Raw genomic sequence first — 18,072 nt, 5'->3', positions numbered from 1 at the left:
AAGCCGCTGAGAGGTCAAGGAGAACCAGGATGGACGCATAGCCTCCATCTCTGGCTCTCCAGAGATCATCGGTCAATGCGACCAAAGCGGTTTCAGTGCTGTAACCGGGCCTGAAGCCAGACTGGAAGGGGTCAAGATAGTTAGCTTCCTCCAAGGTACGCTGAAGCTGTAAGGCCACCACCTTCTCGACAACCTTCCCCAGAAAGGGGAGGTTGGAGACTGGACGATAGTTGTTAAGAACTGCTGGATCCAAGGACGGTTTCTTCAGGAGGGGCCTCACCACCGCCGCCTTAAGTGCGGTGGGGAGGTGTCCCTCCCGAAGAGAGGCGGTGACGACCGCCTGGATCCAGCCTCGTGTCACCTCTCTGCTGTTGGCAGTCAGCCAAGAGGGACACGGGTCCAGTATGCAGGTGGAGGAACTCACAGCTCGCATAGCCTTGTCCACATCCCCAGAGGCAACATCCTGAAACTCAACCCAGAGATGGTCTACCAAGTTATTCCCCTGTGTCCCGGCTGGATCTGCAGGGGTGGAGTCCAGTTCCGATCGAAACCGAGCAATTTTGTCCGCCAAGAACTGACTATATTCCTCAGCCTTTCCCTGTATGGGGTTCCCCGTCTCCCTCCTATTTAGGAGGGAGCGGGTTATCCTAAACAGGGCGGCTGGGCGAGACTCGGCGGACGCTACCAAGGAGGCAATGTGAGATCTTTTGGCAGTTCTCAATGCCCAAATATACTCCTTGGTGCAGGCTGTCAACAATGCTCGGTTCGATACGGACCTATCGGATCTCCACCGGTGCTCTAGGCGTCTCCTCCGGCGCTTTATCTCGCGGAGCTCCTCGGTGAACCAAGGGGGTCTCCGCGAGCTGCTGACCCGGAGGGGCCGTAGTGGCGCAATTCGGTCTAGAGACTCCGATGCCGCCGAGTGCCAGGCGGCAGCAATAGTCTCCGCCGAACTGTGGGCGAGAGCATCTGGAATGACCCCAAGCTCCGTCTGGAACCTAACAGGGTCCATCAGTCGCCTGGGGCGGAACCACCTGGTCGGTTCCTCCTCCCTACGGTGGGGGTTTGGCCTCCGGAAGTCTAGCCTCAGTAGGTAGTGGTCTGACCACGACAGGGGAGTGATCTCATTTCCCCTCAGACCAAGATCATAACTCCACTGCTCCGAGAGGAATACGAGGTCGAGTGTATGTCCTGCCAAGTGGGTAGGGCCTCGAATTACCTGGGTCAGGCCCATGGCTGTCATGGAAGCCATGAACTCCTGCGCTCCATCAGAGTGTTCACCGAGCGAAGGCAAATTGAAGTCCCCCAGAACCATTAGTCTAGGGAACTCAATTGCTAGCTCGGCTATTGACTCGAGGAGCGCAGGGAGGGCCGCTGCAACGCAGTTGGGAGGTATAAATAATATGAGGATTATATAAACTTGATAAATGTGAGAGATTATTAACAATGTTAGCGTGAATTGGATCAAAATAAATGAAACTTAGTTAAATTTGTTCACATATAATAGAGAAATGTTTAGATAGAACAAGAAAGATATAGATGAAGGTAGAGATAAAGATGAGGAATTAGGCATTTTTTAAATATACTGTATATGTTTAAATAAAATATAATAAGGATTACTTAGATTTGAGAAATGTGATAGATTTTACTAACATTGTTATTGTGAATTGGATTAATTTGAATGATACCCAGCATCTATTCACAAACAATATAAATGAATAATTTAAAAAATAATAAAAATATATTCCAAAAAAACCTTTGACCATGATTTGTTAGTGCAATCATTTATAATGGTACCAAAGGTCTAATCCGTTTGAGTTTAATGGGACATATTTCCATATAGACAGAGATAGGATTTGTTGTTGTTGTTGTTGTTAGTTGCAAAGTTGTGTCCGACCCATCACATCATGGACAATACTCCTCCAGGTCTTCCTGTCCTCTACCATCCTCTGGAGTCCATTTAAGCTCACACTGACTGCTTCGGTGACTCCATCCAGCCACCTCATTCTCTGTCGTCCCGTTCTTCTTTTGCCCTCAATCTTTCCCAGCATTAGACTCTTCCCCAGTGAGTCCTTCCTTCTCATTTGGTGGCCAAAGTATTTGAGTTTCATCTTCATGATCTGGCCTTCTAAAGAGCAGTCAGGGTTGATCTCCTCTAGGACTGACCGGTTTGATCGCCTTGCAGTCCAAGGGACTCGCAGGAGTCTTCTCCAGCACCATAGTTCAAAGGCCTCAATTCTTTCATGCTTAGCCTTTCTTATGGTCCAACTTCACAGCCATACATTACAACTAGGAAAACCATCGCCTTGACTATCCACACTTTTGTTGGCAACAAAAGTGAGATAGGATTACAAAACACATTTGCAGAAATGGATAACTTTCATAAGTCTTGTTTCAGAGTTTAAGGAATTTCATTCAAAATAATTCAAACATTTGACATTATGACACCACATTTGTGGGTAACGGTCCAACCAAGATATTCATACAACTACACATTTGTCACTAGGATTCGACAATCTGCCCAATTTATCCAGGGGTTAGCAAACTTAAACTCCTAGATTTTAATTTTCTTGAAATTAATGTATGGTCATATTGCTCTGTAATGTGACATTTCTCAGTTTTGTTACAGTTTATGATTTTAAATTTGTATTTAAAAACAAAAGCTCATACCTGGGAAAGGCTTTCATAAGCTACAATTTTAATGCAATGGAAAATGCTTTATTGTATTCATAGGATTCCATGTAGAATGCATGGACAATGGAAGTGATGTAAAAAAAATTCTCCAGATATTCCGGCTGGCTTCATCTGTCAGTAATAATATAACCCAGAACAAATGCTTCTTAATTTAGCTCATTCCAGAAGGAAATAGCCAATTCTTAACGTTGCTGTTGCCAGTAATAAATAGAATTTTTAAAAAATTGCATGTACATTCAAGGAATGTCTGTAAGCATACCTATATCTAAGAGTCATTGATTGGTTTAGACACTTGCGTTCTACACCTTTAGAGAAGATATGAGCAATTGTACAAGATCAGAGAACCTGATTATTGCCGAATGTAAACAAAGGAGATTTACATTCAAACAAGACATGTGCTTTGAGCAATTGCCATGACCTTATTATTTATTCAAGAAAAGAATACTTTCTAATCTAAAGATGTTGTATATAGCCCTGGCACATCCATTATTTTATAGGAAAAAATCTCTTGTGAGGTTGATCCAGGTGAGAAAGAATGAATGACCTAATACTGTTATTATCTAATAGCACCTGCAGGGGTATTTAACCAGTTTTGGCATTAAATGAGGTGAGGAAGAAGTGTTTAATTTTTCAGCTTCTGGCATGAATTATCAATAAATTGTTCCAGTTGGAAGAAATAAAGCAAACAACAAAAGAAGTTCCAGCTGAACCAAGTTGCAGTTGAGCCAAGTACCAGTTTTGATCCTTAAGATCAACTAGACAACATCTTGCCTAGTTGATCTCAGTTAGAAAGTTAAACTGGTTAGTACTCTACGATGGACAGTATTTGGGAAATCAAGATTATAGAGTAGACTGGAAAGTCAGAATAGCAAACTATTTCAGCATATGCAGAACTAAATGGATATGCCCATATAACTCTCTAGGAATTTTGCTTGATTTGATAGTGATTTGTTAGCTAAACCTTCTGTGAATGTGAAATATAAGTGTCAGTCTTGGGATTCCTTCCCAGATGCCTCTATAAATACTATGCAGTTACGTGTACACAATTATATATGTGTAAAAAATTGATAGAGGATATGATAGACAATAGATAGATAGGTGATAGGGGATTGATGGATGGATGATAGATAGATAGATAGATAGATAGATAGATAGATAGATAGATAGATAGATAGATAGATAGATGATAGATAGATAGATAGATAGATAGATAGATAGATAGATAGATAGATAGATAGATAGATAGATAGATAGATAGATAGATAGATAGATAGATAGGTAGAATCTATCTAAGCATATTAACTTCGCTATATCTAATGAAGTTAATATGCTTAGAAAGAAATTTCCTAGCTTCATAAAGATACACATAGAAATTTAGGAATGACTATAAACCTTACATAATCTAGAATCGGCTATATCATATGTTATTATCCCTCTTTTTAAAAAGTACAGAACAAATCTCTAAATAACTTCTGTATAGTATGCAGAGTGTTGAATCAGGCAACCATATGCATTCATTTGGAGCCTCTTAATGAAGCTTTACAAGGAAACTGCTTTGGTGTTTCATTCTTGTCAATAGTATTCAATTCAATTAAAATCATAGTAATATTTTATAGGTACTTCAGGTTATAGCATTGTCCTTTCTTTTTTTAAAGGAATACAATACTTGCTAAGAAGCCCATTTCCACCTTACAGCGTTACTATATTTACATTCACATGTGAGCTTTCCAGAATGTTTTAAATCATATGTAAATTAGGCTACTTTATACTGGCTAACCTGAATTGGAAAATTTTGAATTAACATTGGAAAATATTCAATCCCCTCAAGCTATATTCTTCAAGTAAATACACTGATAAACATCCAGTCTTCTATAATCATGAAACAAACCAAAAAGGCCCTAATCATTTATAACAAACAATTTCAAAATTTAAATATTTGACATGTTCGTTCCCTTATCTTGCTTAGAAATTAATGATTTCATTCATATAGTCGTTAAGAGTGAAAACTGAAAAAGGGCTAATTTTAAAAATGCCTAGTCTACCTAATATTATATTTTCAAATTTGCAATTTTTCACATTATTACTAATGAATGTACAAAAAGTAGAGAAATTAAACAGTGGAAAGTTTTCCACTCCACCTCACCGATTCAACCACAAGTATCAAACATCTGAATCAAGACCCAAGGAAAATCCTTTAATTAGACTCAAATTCTCATAAATATAAATATTAGAAATATTGTTCTATGTTACCATGGCTAAAGTTATACCATCAGAAGAAATGCAAGATGGTTTTATAATTTTAATTAAAGCAGAATTGGGATAAGCTTTGTTGAGTTTTTTCCCTTCCTTGATAGGTTCCAAGCCACAACAGAAGTTTGAAGGAAGAAAGAAACTGATTAAAAAGCAAACAAAAACACAATATAAGGGGGGAAGTGGGGGGGGGGGGAATGCAAGTAAGAATTTTAGCAATGAAGAGACAAAGACTAAAACAACTTTAAGAAGAAGATTGTTTTATTTTTTAAAAATAAAACATTCTGCAATTAGTAGAGGATGAATAAAAATGCTAGATATTAAGTATTCCCTAAGCTTCCTTTGGCATGTATTGTAGGTACCTCCCTGCATTTTCACAAATATAAAATTGTCTTAAATTCCTATATTAAGTCTAAATTGAATCCAGAGAGATTAAAGTCAGAGAGATTTCATGGATATTTTACTGACACAATCCAGCAAACCTTCAAATATTAATAGTTACAAGATATTTAAATATATATGTATATATAGTTAGAGAAATGCCAAACACTTGTGGGGGGTTTTGGCTGAAATCCTATGGACATTTTCTTTGTATTTGAATTAGATACAGTTTAATAAAATGATTTAAAAATGTAGTATTAGCAAATCATTTCAGTTTCAAATCTGCAAATATGTGATGGATCTAACATGCTTTCGACTCTCTTGAGTTTTAGAAAAGGTATTTCTAAATTGATGTCTGAAGGAACAGGAAGGTAAATAGATTTCTCATTTCTGTTCTCAAAAAATAATTCACATTTGAATTGGTGGTCCACCTCATTTGTACAGAGATTTTTTTATTATTATTTAAAGGATTTTTTTTATTATTATTTAAAGTTAGAATTGAGGTTAACCCTCACTTGTTTCGCCTTCCAGAAACCAAGCCACTTCAGAACTGAGTAACAAGATACGGAGATGTAATCAATCTACTGTAACTGATTTTATAAATATAAATTTAGATAGTATTTGGATATTTTATTTTAAACTAACAAGATTCTGGTGTTTACAGTTGGTAAAAGGTGTCTCCATGGGTTTTACCCTACTAGCCGTGATCAACTTTAGAGGGTTGTGGCCATCTCCATTTTCAAGCCAAAGAACCAGTGTTGTCTAGAGACATTTCTACTGTCATGTGGCCAGCATGACATCATGCCACAGCACAAAGCATATGGTGAAACATAGAATGCTATTACCTTCCTTCATGCTCATATGGGTCTATCATTTACAGAGTTATCTTAGCCTAACATTTTAAAGTCGCGATCAAGCTTTAGCCAATTTCTAGTGTAAATGAGAAACATCCAGAAATAGAAAATGCCAACAGTGTTTTATGCTCAGATACTTTAATAATTATATTTAGCATTCAAACCTTAATTTTTCCTAATAGTGAACTGAAGTTGGAAACCCAAGGAACCAGGAAAAGGTTAAATCTAAAATAAGCTACTAACCATTTAAATATGTTACAGGCAATCCCTAACGTACAAGCACAATTAGGACTGGAATTTCAGTTGTAAAAGTCGATTAAGATGCAATTTTACTATTTTTTTTATCATTAAGTGAATCAAACGATTGTTATTTGAATCCAGCTTCCCAATGGGCGCTTTTTGCCAGAAATTGGCAAAAAAAGGTTGCAAATTACAGCCACATGACTGCAGGAGTATAAACGAGAGCCGGTTGCCAAGCCCCTGAATTGTAATCATGTGATATGGGGGGGTGGGGGTGTAATGCAATGACCAAAACTGCAAGTAAGTCATGTCACTTTTCCAAGGCTGTCATAAGAGTCGTAAATCAAGGACTACCTGTACATGAAGTTACATGGTGAAATCAATGGGAGTTATACTAATATTATTATTTTCAGAGATTTGCTGAAAATTCTGCAAATACAAGATTGCACGATCTAATTAAATCAAAGTTGAAAATTACTTCATTCCACTAGCTATTAGACAACCCAATTTATCATTGGTTTTCCTTTATAGTATACTAAAATTATCTATAGATTTTCTTGCATAACTTCTCCATTTCAGGTGACTTCAGTCATCTGTCTCTGACTTTATTCCCCCCCAAAAAATTCTCACTTTTCCAAGGAAATCAGTAAAAGTAACAAGAGGAGCATCCATATGCCAGGGGAACAGTGGTATTTCAAAAATTAATACATACACAGAACCAAAATCCACATAAATCAAAATTATCTAAAACAGAATTACAGAAGTTTCTAAAAGTAAGAAAGGGGAGGAAATGCAATAGCAGATTAAAACAAAACAAGTATATTGGTTTTGCGCAAGGAATAGATAAATATATCAATTTATACATTGTGTCATATGACATAATTGGAGATTCTCTAAGAATCATATAACGTGTTGTAATAATTTACCAAAGTTTCAGTTTTACGCACTCAATCATTTTCAAAATGAAGTCATAAGTGAGTGAATTTCATACTTCAAAACATTAAACAGAGAAAACTTACTTGAACATCTGTTCATGTCTGGGGCACGAAGACCATAGTACCCCAATGGGCAGGAATTCAAGCATTCCCCATATTGTCTCATTTCTTCTCTTCGTAGAAAGAAGAACAACTTATGTTGACATCTGATGCACCCATTATCTTTTGAGCAAAACAAACAACCTTTGCAAATTGGATTCGGCCCATAGTTTGCTATGGTGTTTTTTTTTTCAGAGAGAGAAAAGGGAGGGGAAGAAAAATGATAATATTAAAGCATAATATTAACCATGTAAAGAATAATCATACATGTTTTGTTTACATCAAACAACTAAAGAAAAATTGAGTAGACAGGGTGCATTTATTATTAAATATTTTACAAAAATTATCTCATTGTTTTAATATAACATAAAAGCAACACATTGGAAATCGGTATTTAGCCAAGTTCCTGTTCAATTAAAGCATCCACAACAAAATTTTGTTTGGAATTATTTTGTTAAAACCTTCTTGCAAAATAAGTAGAAATATTATTCCCATGATGGATTTGTTAAGCCACCAAATTATTAGCCTTTTCTGTAGCAACCTTCTTATATTTGGTTTGTGTTCAACTATTGATCCAAGGTGTTTTTCTTTCTACATACAGAAGTCAAATGCCCCAATTCTTGATCTGTGCATTTGATTTCCAATTCCCTTGCACAGGTCATTCTCCTTCCCGCTACTAAATTTCTTTCTCTTAAAACTTAACACAACTCTCTTGTTTTCAATTTTATTTTCATAAAATTATGAGCTATCGTGGTATCCTCTAAACACTGGCTAACCATTTCTTCTACTTTTCATTCAAGTCATTAATAAAAATGTCCAAAAGTATAAAGCATTTCTATCAGCCGGTCACTATAACTTTTCACATACAACTAAGCCCACTTTTAACTTGCTTTGCTACAATAAAAAGTGTGTGTTTGTGTATGTGTGTGTGTTTGTAAACAGATGCACAAATAAAACATTTCTACCAAACATATACTACGAAAAGCTATGCTGAGGTCAGGGTGCAGTTGATTTATTAAATATTAAAATAACAGTACAAATACAGGAGTAAATGCAAAAAATCTTCAAATGAACCCTTTAAATATAGTAAAAAAAATTATAGCCAGCAGGAGCAATCATTAATGGACTTTGACTCCTCCCACCCACCCATATAAAGACAGACAGACAGACACACGTCCATGCATTTTTCCTATATTTCCTAATCATTTCCAGAAAGAATAAAATCTTATCCATAACATTAGAATGGATTTTAATTTGTCCACTACATCCAAAACTCATTAAATATCGACCTTTCTGGGATTTAAACAAATAAAAGTTAAGGGTCAACCCATACCCAAATCCCTGAAACAGTCAAATGCTGGAAATTGAGGATGGACTGCTCTATTTAAATTCTTCAAATTATATCACAAGAATGGACAGAAGACAGATCAAGAATCAAAGCAAACTTCAAGCAATCTGGTTAGGTCTCCAATTATATTATTTAAGAAAAGAAAGGGCACTTTCACTCCTGTGACCACTATTAAACAGAGCAGTGAAATGTAACAATCTTGGGAGGAAATCCTGTTAGATCCAGTATTTGTCAATCTTTGAACATTGCTCTTAATTATCGCTCCTTCAGGTTCAAGAGATGGGAAAGATACAACTGAAAATTATTTGAAGCTACATTTATTCTTCATCTTAATTTTTTAACTTAGCAATAGCAATAGCAGTTAGACTTATATACCGCTTCATAGGGCTTTCAGCCCTCTCTAAGCGGTTTACAGAGTCAGCATATTGCCCCCACAGTCTGGGTCCTCATTTCACCCACCTCGGAAGGATGGAAGGCTGAGTCAACCTTGAGCCGGTGAGATTTGAACTGCCGAACTGCAGATAGCAGTCAGCTGAAGTGGCCTGCAGTACTGCACTCTAATCACTGTGCCACCTCTGCTCTTCCTTTGCCATCCTTTGGGCTCAATTCTAAGAAAACTAGTTACTTGGTTAAAAAAAAGTTGAAGGTCAGATTTGATACTCTTGATTTGTTTTGCCCTGAAATGGGCTGGTCCTAAATTCTAAGGACTGTCCTGCCTTCAGAGGACACACTCGATTAGTGTCAAACTTGATAAAAGTTGGTCATAATCTTCCTTTTGTTGGAATGTAACTCAGGAGTTGCAACATCAACTCCCATAGTTTTGTTGTGAATTATTTTTGATGAATGTCACACTATCAACTAGATTCTTAATATAAGTCTGTGATGCTTGCTGTATGCTAACACATATATGTTCTTCTTGGTTATAATAACCAGTGTTTCATAGCTCTTTATAAAGATATAAATAAGGGCCATGGTGGCTCAGTGGCTAAGACAATGAGCTTGTTGATCAGTCGGCAGTTCAGCAGTTCGAATCCCTAGCCCCACTTAATGGAGTGAGCTCCCGTTACTTGTCCCAGCTTCTGTCCACCTGGCAGTTCAAAAGCATGTAAAAATGCAAGTAGAAAAATAGGGACCACCTTTGGTAGGAAGGTAACAGCATTCCGTGCACTGTCGGCAATTAGACATGCTGGCCACATGATCACGGAGATGTCTTCGGATAGCACTGGTTCTTCGGCTTTGAAACGGAGATGAGCACCACCCCCTCGAGTCAGGAACGACTAGCACATATGTGTGAGGGGAACCTTTACCTTTACCTTACCTTTAAGATATAAATAAGGGTATGGGCTATGGGAATAGGCTAAGATATTACGCTGGAAGGAAACGTCTACACCTGAAATACAGTATTGGATTACAGAGCCATGTTGAATTCATCTTTTTCCAGCAAAGAGGCAAAGACAAAGACTTTGCTCAAAGGTTTTGGAATTGTCTGTTTATAAAACATAATTTCCAGACCTGTTCTTTCTTTTGTAACATAATTTCCAGACCTTTTCTTTCTTTTTTCCATGTTTTAATTGTTATGTTTATCCATGTTGAGCTTGCGTCGATCCCTTCTTGCAGTTGTATTTCTACCTCTCTTTTGTTCGTTAGTCAAATAAAACAAACTTCTTAGACTGATGGTTCAGAAAACACATCGTTCCCGCCTCTTGGAAAAGGAACCAATCAGGAAACAACACTACAAATTTGCTACTAAGCCATCTTATGAATCAATATCTCATAACCACACCCGGCAGATATTATACCACAATGAATTAATCACTCTTACAAACTCCTTTATTATTTGATTGTGTGATCCAAAATGTTATTAATTCAAGCAGCCTGCCTTTCTGTACAGTTTATTTTGGTTCAACTCATCTCTTTAGCGAACACAGGTTCAACTACACCACTCTGGTTTTATAGGCAAGCCTTTCCTGCTATCACATTTTGATTATTATACTTTCTACATGAAACTACGGGTTCTGTCGATGAATATGAACCTTTTCTTAAAGACATCATGGCCAATTCTGGGCTGGAGATTACCTTAGATGTAATCTGCTTATACGTTCTACTATCAGCCTAGTCCAGGGGTGGCAATCTTAAACACTCAAAGAGCCACAAAAGTGCTAACCAGAAGCCCCCTATTCAATTCTGGAGCCAACCAGAAGTACATCAAGTCACCGTAGAGTCTCCTCCTAGCACAGCATCCTTTTTCCTCTACCTGTCCTAACTGAAAGCCCTATCAATTATGGAGCCGACTGACAACAGGGAGCCACAGCAGAGGGATGAAAGAGCCACATGCAGCTCCAGAGCCACAAGTTGCTGACCCTTGGCCTAGTCTACTTATTTACTTACCTGCTTACCTACCTACTTACTCTTTTTTAAAGCAGGAGGAGGTAATATAGCAATAGCACTTAGACTTATGTATCACTCCATAGCATTTTACAGCACTCTCTAAATCAGAGATGTCAAACTCACCTCGTCAGGACAGCATCACGTGACATATCGGAACTTTTTTTCCCCTTTCACTAAACCAGGCGTGGGTGTGACCAGCGCATGACGCATCTGGCCCACAGGCCGGGAGTTTGACAGCCCTGCTCTAAATGGTTTACAATGTCAGCATATTGCCCCCAAAAATCTGTGTCTTCATTTTACTGACCTTGCAAGGATAGAAAGGCTGTATCAACTTTGCGTTGGTTAGGATGAAACTCCTGGCTGTGGACAGAGTTAGCTACAATATTGCATTCCAACCACTATGCCACTGCAGCTATCTCGCGTATTGGCATCACAAATGATAGTTTCCATTCTACAGAACAGGGAGCTTTCTGCATTTCTACTTTTAATGACTTATCCAAAATGGATCATTTGGAAATACATTTGCTGATTAAATGAATAATGATTGCCATGGTGAATGGTATATAAAATTAGAGGACCAGATGTACCTAATTTTATGTTGTTGAATAATTAAAAAGCATCTGGCATCTCTGAGATTATCAATCCAATGGACTGGTGATTATGCCAATTTTGTTTTCTTTCATTTTCTCATTTTTCTGAACCTGCCAAATTTGAGTGATATGCCTTCAGTATTGTCTTTTTATAAAACCTTGCACTACAATTTGCATGCAGCTTGGTGCCAACTTTCTAAAACAATGTTGCCTATAAATATATCTTTGCATATGATTAAGAAAAAATGAATTCAATTATACCTCATTTTCATGAACGTTTGGATTTTGTCCAGATTTTGATCCAGTTCATGTTTTGCAGTGCTACTTGCTAACGATATCACAAACCTGTGACAATTGCACATCGTTAATAATGCACTAAATTGGTTTGTATATTTTTAATCCATGCATAAACCAGAAAAAATTGGCATTGAGCTTCTCCAAATATCTAACTAGTACTAGGTTAGCAAAGCTGTATCTTAACATTATTAACATAGTTGTATGTTAAATATGAAAAGACCTTTATGTACAAAATCAAATCTAAAGGTAAGATGCTTTCTAGAATACTGCTCATTTGTTTATTTATTTTTTTGTATGTCTGAGTTTGGGGCAAGACAGAGAATACAAATTATGTCTATTTTAACCCAGAAACACTTGCCTTTAATTAATGAAGTTTTTGACTAAGCAAGACAGGTGGAGGGGAAAAAAGCAGATATCTCTCATAGACTAGGAAATACGCATTATCCTAGATTATTAAAGCAATGGAAAAAAACATGGATTTTCTCAATATGATTTTCACAATTATCCTATCAAGATGCCTTTTCCCATACCTGATCCATTTGGGGGGAAAGGAAAGCTAGTAGAGTCCCAATGAGAGTGGGCGGCATACAAATTTCATTAAACTAAACTAGTCTTTCTGCACTCCCCCCCCCCTTTTTTAAATTCGTTCTTGGTTCAAAGTATTTCCCAATATCAAAGTCAGATTGATGGAAATCACTTTGAAACTCCCATCCTTTTCACCCCAAGTGTAATTATTATTGCTTTGAAGCTAAATGTTGTGAATCTATAATGTATGTGCTTCCCCCCCGCCCTTTGGAACCATCTTTCTTTTGAACTCCTTCTTACTTCTCTAGCAACAGCCCTTAAGAGTGTAAGTACAGAATGAGAATAGTCTATAATTACTAAGAAAAGGGAAGGGAAACCCCTTGAGATATTAAACACCCCCCTCCCCCCCCAAAAAAAGTGTCCTTGAGAACATATGCTATTTACACTTCACAGTTCAGTCCAAACACTCAAGACTCAAAAGGTTCAAAATTTGAAAAACATGGGCTTTTCAGTACAGACAAGCTGTTTTCTAAGCACCTATTTCCTAAAGGAAACAAGGGTCATGTCAACTTTTATTTATACTTTTCTAAAAATGGAACACTCCATAAGTCTTAAAATCTCCTACATTTCATTGCCAGCAATTGACAAAGCAAAATTGCTTTTGCTTTTCAAAGTTGTTTGAAACTGGAGGCACAATGAAAAATCAGATAACTTCCTTCGATGAAGACATCATTTTCTAAACTTTCTTTAATGCACCAACAATAATATGCAGGTGGTCCTCAATTTATAACCATTCATTTAGTGACCATCCGAAGCCACAACAGCACTGAAAAAAGTAACTTATGACCGATTTTCACACTAACAGCCATTGCAGTATGCCCTTTGTCATGTAATCAGAGTTTGACATCCGTAGTGTAGACTTATATACCATGGGTGTCAGTGTGTGTGTGGCTCAGTGGTGGCTCAGTGGTTAGAACACAGTACTGCAGGCTACTTCTGCTGATTGCTGGCTGACTGCAGTTTGGCAGATCGAATCTCACCAGGCTCAAGCTTGACTCAGCCTTCTATTCTTCTGAGGTCAGTAAAATGAGGACCCAGATTGTTGGGGGCAATAAGATAACTCTGTAAACCTCTTAGGGAGGGTTGTGAAGCACTGCAAAGTGGTATATAAGTCTAAGTGCTATTGCTATTATAAACAGTTTCAGATCTCCATTAAAGGTAGATATGACTCTAATAACCAGTGTGGATTTGTGCAGACATTTCAAATCTATGTTTAAAGGATATTCTAAATCTTACAGCCTCTGAGATAGATCCAGGGTTTTATTTAAAAAAAAAACAGGTGGAAAAAATATTAGATATTTTTAAAAAAACTGATCTCAAACATTCTTTATATTGAGTGAGAACATCTGGCATAGAAATGGAAAACTATCTAATTTTTTTGGCTCTTTCATTGCATTAATGTTACATTTCAGTATTTAAAAAAATATTCCTGCAAACACCTGGTTCTAGGGGGAAAATTCTGCAAATGGCTGAGCTGGAGGAATTATTCAGAAGAGTTTTTAAGCACTTTTTTCCCTTTTCCCTCCAACTAAAGACAACCAAATTTTATAAACTAGAATTGGACTGCATTGTCACAGAAATACATCCATTTCAACAGCACATTGTGCTTGCTGGGAAATGCCAAACTGTTTTCCAAGTTTGGGAGGACTATAGGCATGAACAACAGATGGAAGAGTTACCGTATGTTGACACGATTCAAAACAAGAGATTAAAAATGACTATGATGGGAAAGACAATTGCGCATTTATTAAAATTCCTGTATTAAACAAACAAGAAGAAAAACACATTTGGAAGCCAGAATAGTAGATAAGATCACAAAAGCACACTGAGCACTAGGATGGGGGTTGCTTGTTTTACATTATTACATTATTATACATTGTGCAGACTGCAAACGATGCTACTGTTTATTGCAGAAAATTTAATTATACACAATGCAAGGTATACAACCATCAGAGGGAATACAAATTGCCCTTCTTTCTCCTCTCCAATGACTCTATCATATTTGTACAATTTTATCATTCGTACAAGGGACGCTGTGGTTCAGTGCCTAAGACGCTGAGCTGGTCACTCAGAAAGGTTGGAAGTTTGGCGGTTTGAGTCCCTAGCGCTGCGTAACAGAGTGAGCCCCCGTTATTTGTCCCAGCTTCTGCCAACCTAGCAGTTCGAAAGTATGTGAAAATGCAAGTAGAAAAATAGGGACCACCTTTGGTGGGAAGGTTCTGTGCACCTTCGGCGTTTAGTCATGCTGGCCACCTGACCACGGAGAAGTCTTCAGACAGCGCTGACTCTTTGGCTTTGAAATGGAGATGAGCACAGCCCCCTAGAGTCGGAAATGATTAGCACATACTGTATGTGCAAGGAGAACCTTTACCTTTACTTTTTTATAATTCATACTTTATTAAATTGCAGTTTACAGTGTTCTAAAATTACATTAAATAACCCAATCTGCCCCCTCCCACACTATGTACACTAGAGAGATTTTTGTTTCAATATTTTCTAACTTTTCAGTTGGTATTAGCAATAGCACTTAGATTTATATACCACTTTACATCCCTCTCTAAGTGGTTTACAGAGTCAGCATGTTGCCCCCAACAATTTGGATCCACATTTTACCCACCTTGGAAGGATGGAAGGCTTGAGCCCGGTGAGATTTGAACTGCCAAATTGCAAGCCGCTTAGCAGTCAGCAGAAGTAGCCTGTAGTACTGCACTCTAACCACTGCACCACTGTGGTTCATTAGCTCTCCTATCCCTATATCTCTAATTATGATGATAGTCCCACCAGCAGTCTCTCCTTTCTCAATGAGCTCCACGCTTTTCAAGAAAACATGTCTCTTTATCTTTTGAAGAATAAATAATTTAATCAAACAAACTTTTTTTTTCTAAGTGAGGTAATGACAGGCAACTGACTACTCAAAACGATGCTCTGAATATTTTTTCCGCGAAGATCTTCATCTGCCGGTTTACACACTGTAAGTATCTTTGAGTCTGATCTTCACTTAAGATCTTTTTTTCTTCTTTCATCATTGTGTAAGGAAGCTTTGCGTAAGGAAGCTCTGCAGACTGAACTAGTTTTCCTGGATCTCTAGAAAGAGGTAAAATACAGGCTTTACAACTCACAATTGAGTCATGCATAATTCTGTTTACTGGTCTTACAGTGTCAGAGTGGACTCAATTGCACACAATGAACTACCAATGATGTAATTGCCTGTAATAAATAGCATATTCCATGTTATATGCAGGGGTGGGTTCCTGCCAGTTCTAACCTCTTCTATAGAAGAGGTTCCACAAATCTACAGTGCCGTTTAGAACCGGTTCCAGCACCCTCCCCCCACCCATCTGCGCATCATCAAGGTGAAGACCGAGAGGGGGAATTCTGGGAGTTGAAGTCCACAAGTCTTAAAGCTATCAAGTTTGAATATCCTTGGGTTTTTTTTTAAAGGGTTAGGGGTGCAAGGGTCTTGTAACTTGACAGCTTTAAGACTTGCGTGCTTCAATGCCAGAGTTCCTGAGCCAACATGATTGGAGAAGGAATGCTGGGAGTTGAAGTCCACAAGTCTTAAAGCTGTCAGGTTTGAACACCCCTGGGGGTTTTTTTCTAAAGGGTTAGGGGTGCAAGGGTCTTGTAACTTGACAGTTTTAAGACTTGCGTGCTTCAAACGCCAGAGTTTCTGAGCCAACATTTTGGTTGCTAAGCAAGAGCGTTGTTAAGTGAGTTTCATCACATTTTACAAGTTGGCCATGCCCACCCAGTCAAGCCACCCCTACCCGGTCACATGGCTGGCAAGCCACTCCCACAAAGCAGGCCACACTGGCAAGCCACTCCCACAAAGCAGGCCACACTGGCAAGCCACTCCCACAAAGCAGGCCACACTTATGGAAGAGGTTCTAAAAAATTTTTGAAACCCATCACTGGTTTCATTTCACGTGTTGCTACAGCACTGGGAAAAATTCTGGTAGCCATCATAACTCTTACTCAATCTTCCACCATCTTCCAAGTGCTTACAGATGGAACATGACGCAATGCATAAAATATAAGCTTAACTTAATATCACAAATAAATTATGTCTTATCTTTGTAAGGGAACTACAATTTGCTCGTGATCCCATATGTTTCCCATGTAATGCAGCTGGCTGTCAAAACTCATATCTTCCACCTTTGAAGAACACATGAACACACACTATTTATCATGAATAGTGCAAGAATCATTGTAGCTTGGCCTATTAGAAACCAGAATGGAAAGAGTGGGAGAGATCTATTGGGTGTCAAAGCCAAAGTACTTGACAGCCATTGGGTAAGAGGTAGAGCAGTTCAAGGGCTTGTATCCTTTTTCCCATATTTTGGGGAAGCAAAAAAGGGGGGGCAGGAAAGAGATCTTATTTTATGCTTGGATATTGCATGATTCGCAGAATAAATATACAGGGGAGGGAAGGAAGTGGTGTTGTGTGCCGAAATCATAATTTTTCCAATATTTCTGGATGCTGTAATAAATGCAGGCTGACTCCCATCAGGCCAAATCTGTGTTTACAGCAATAGGACAACTGCGTGTAAGAGTCTATGGAGGTTCTTGGTCATCCAGGTCATGTTTATCCCAAAGAGGCTTTTTCAACTGGACTTTCTTTGTTTTTCCTTGAAAATGTTTCACTTCTCATCAAAAGAAGCTTCTTCAGTTCTGACTGAATGGTGTGTTGAATGTTAGGATTTATACTCCTTGCAGTCATCTGGTCATTAGCACTACTCTCTCAGAGTCATTGGGGCCACTTGGAGGTTTATCTGAGCTCTCAGATCCAGTTCCAAGAAGGTCCCACACCCATTTGCATTATTCAGGTGACAAAGAGAGTCCAGTTGCCTCTTGAGAAAGCACCTTTGGGACAACATGTAAGAATTTACCCCTGCAACAACAAACAACAATGTCAGCAACACTATCACTCCTTCCACAAGCCTTCCTGAGCCCTACTGTATGATAGCAATGTGTTAGAGAAGAGCACTTTATGAAACCAGCCTGCAAAAGAGAAGAAGACCAGATAATTCAGCACTGAGTTAAGCTTAATTGCTACTAATGGGAAGGAACATCTTGATTGCAGCTGCTCAGGAACAGATAGGTTCTGCCTATTTTAAGAATGACAACAAAACACATTGCACTGCAGTTCTTTCAGATCTAAAGCTGTGCTTTAAAGCTATGCATCAACCTTCCCCAAACTGGTGCCTTCCAGATGCAGGGAACACCATCTCTCATCATCCTCGGCCAACAGCCTTGTGCGATGGGCAGAGCAGGCATCTTCGACGAACACATCTGGAAAGCACTAACTTAGTGATGGCTGATTATAGATCACACAAAGATTCCCAAGGGCCTGGTTTCTCAATTCTAGTCAGCATTAGTTATTTTGACCAACAATTTATGGCATTTCACAG

At 38.3% G+C, this 18,072-nt stretch overlaps 1 protein-coding gene across 2 annotated transcripts in view; it reads right to left on the bottom strand.

Annotated features, from left to right (window-relative positions):
• The window catches only part of RSPO2 (R-spondin 2), a 137,681-nt gene that overhangs the window by 56,700 nt on the left and 62,909 nt on the right, over positions 1-18,072 (bottom strand). For both annotated transcript variants that reach the window (XM_014061823.2, XM_087703850.1), the window contains exon 2: positions 7,439-7,627. In XM_014061823.2, the coding sequence (XP_013917298.1) occupies positions 7,439-7,627 (189 nt within the window). The remainder of the gene's footprint in view (positions 1-7,438; positions 7,628-18,072) is intronic.

The sequence above is a fragment of the Thamnophis sirtalis genome, unplaced genomic scaffold (assembly GCF_051295495.1).
Source record: "Thamnophis sirtalis isolate CommonGarterSnake01/CBP01778 unplaced genomic scaffold, rThaSir2_p1.2 scaffold_2, whole genome shotgun sequence".
In the NCBI taxonomy this organism is placed as follows: domain Eukaryota; kingdom Metazoa; phylum Chordata; class Lepidosauria; order Squamata; family Natricidae; genus Thamnophis; species Thamnophis sirtalis.
Note: the sequence above shows the minus strand (reverse complement) of the source record. Positions and strands in the feature narration are given on the sequence as shown.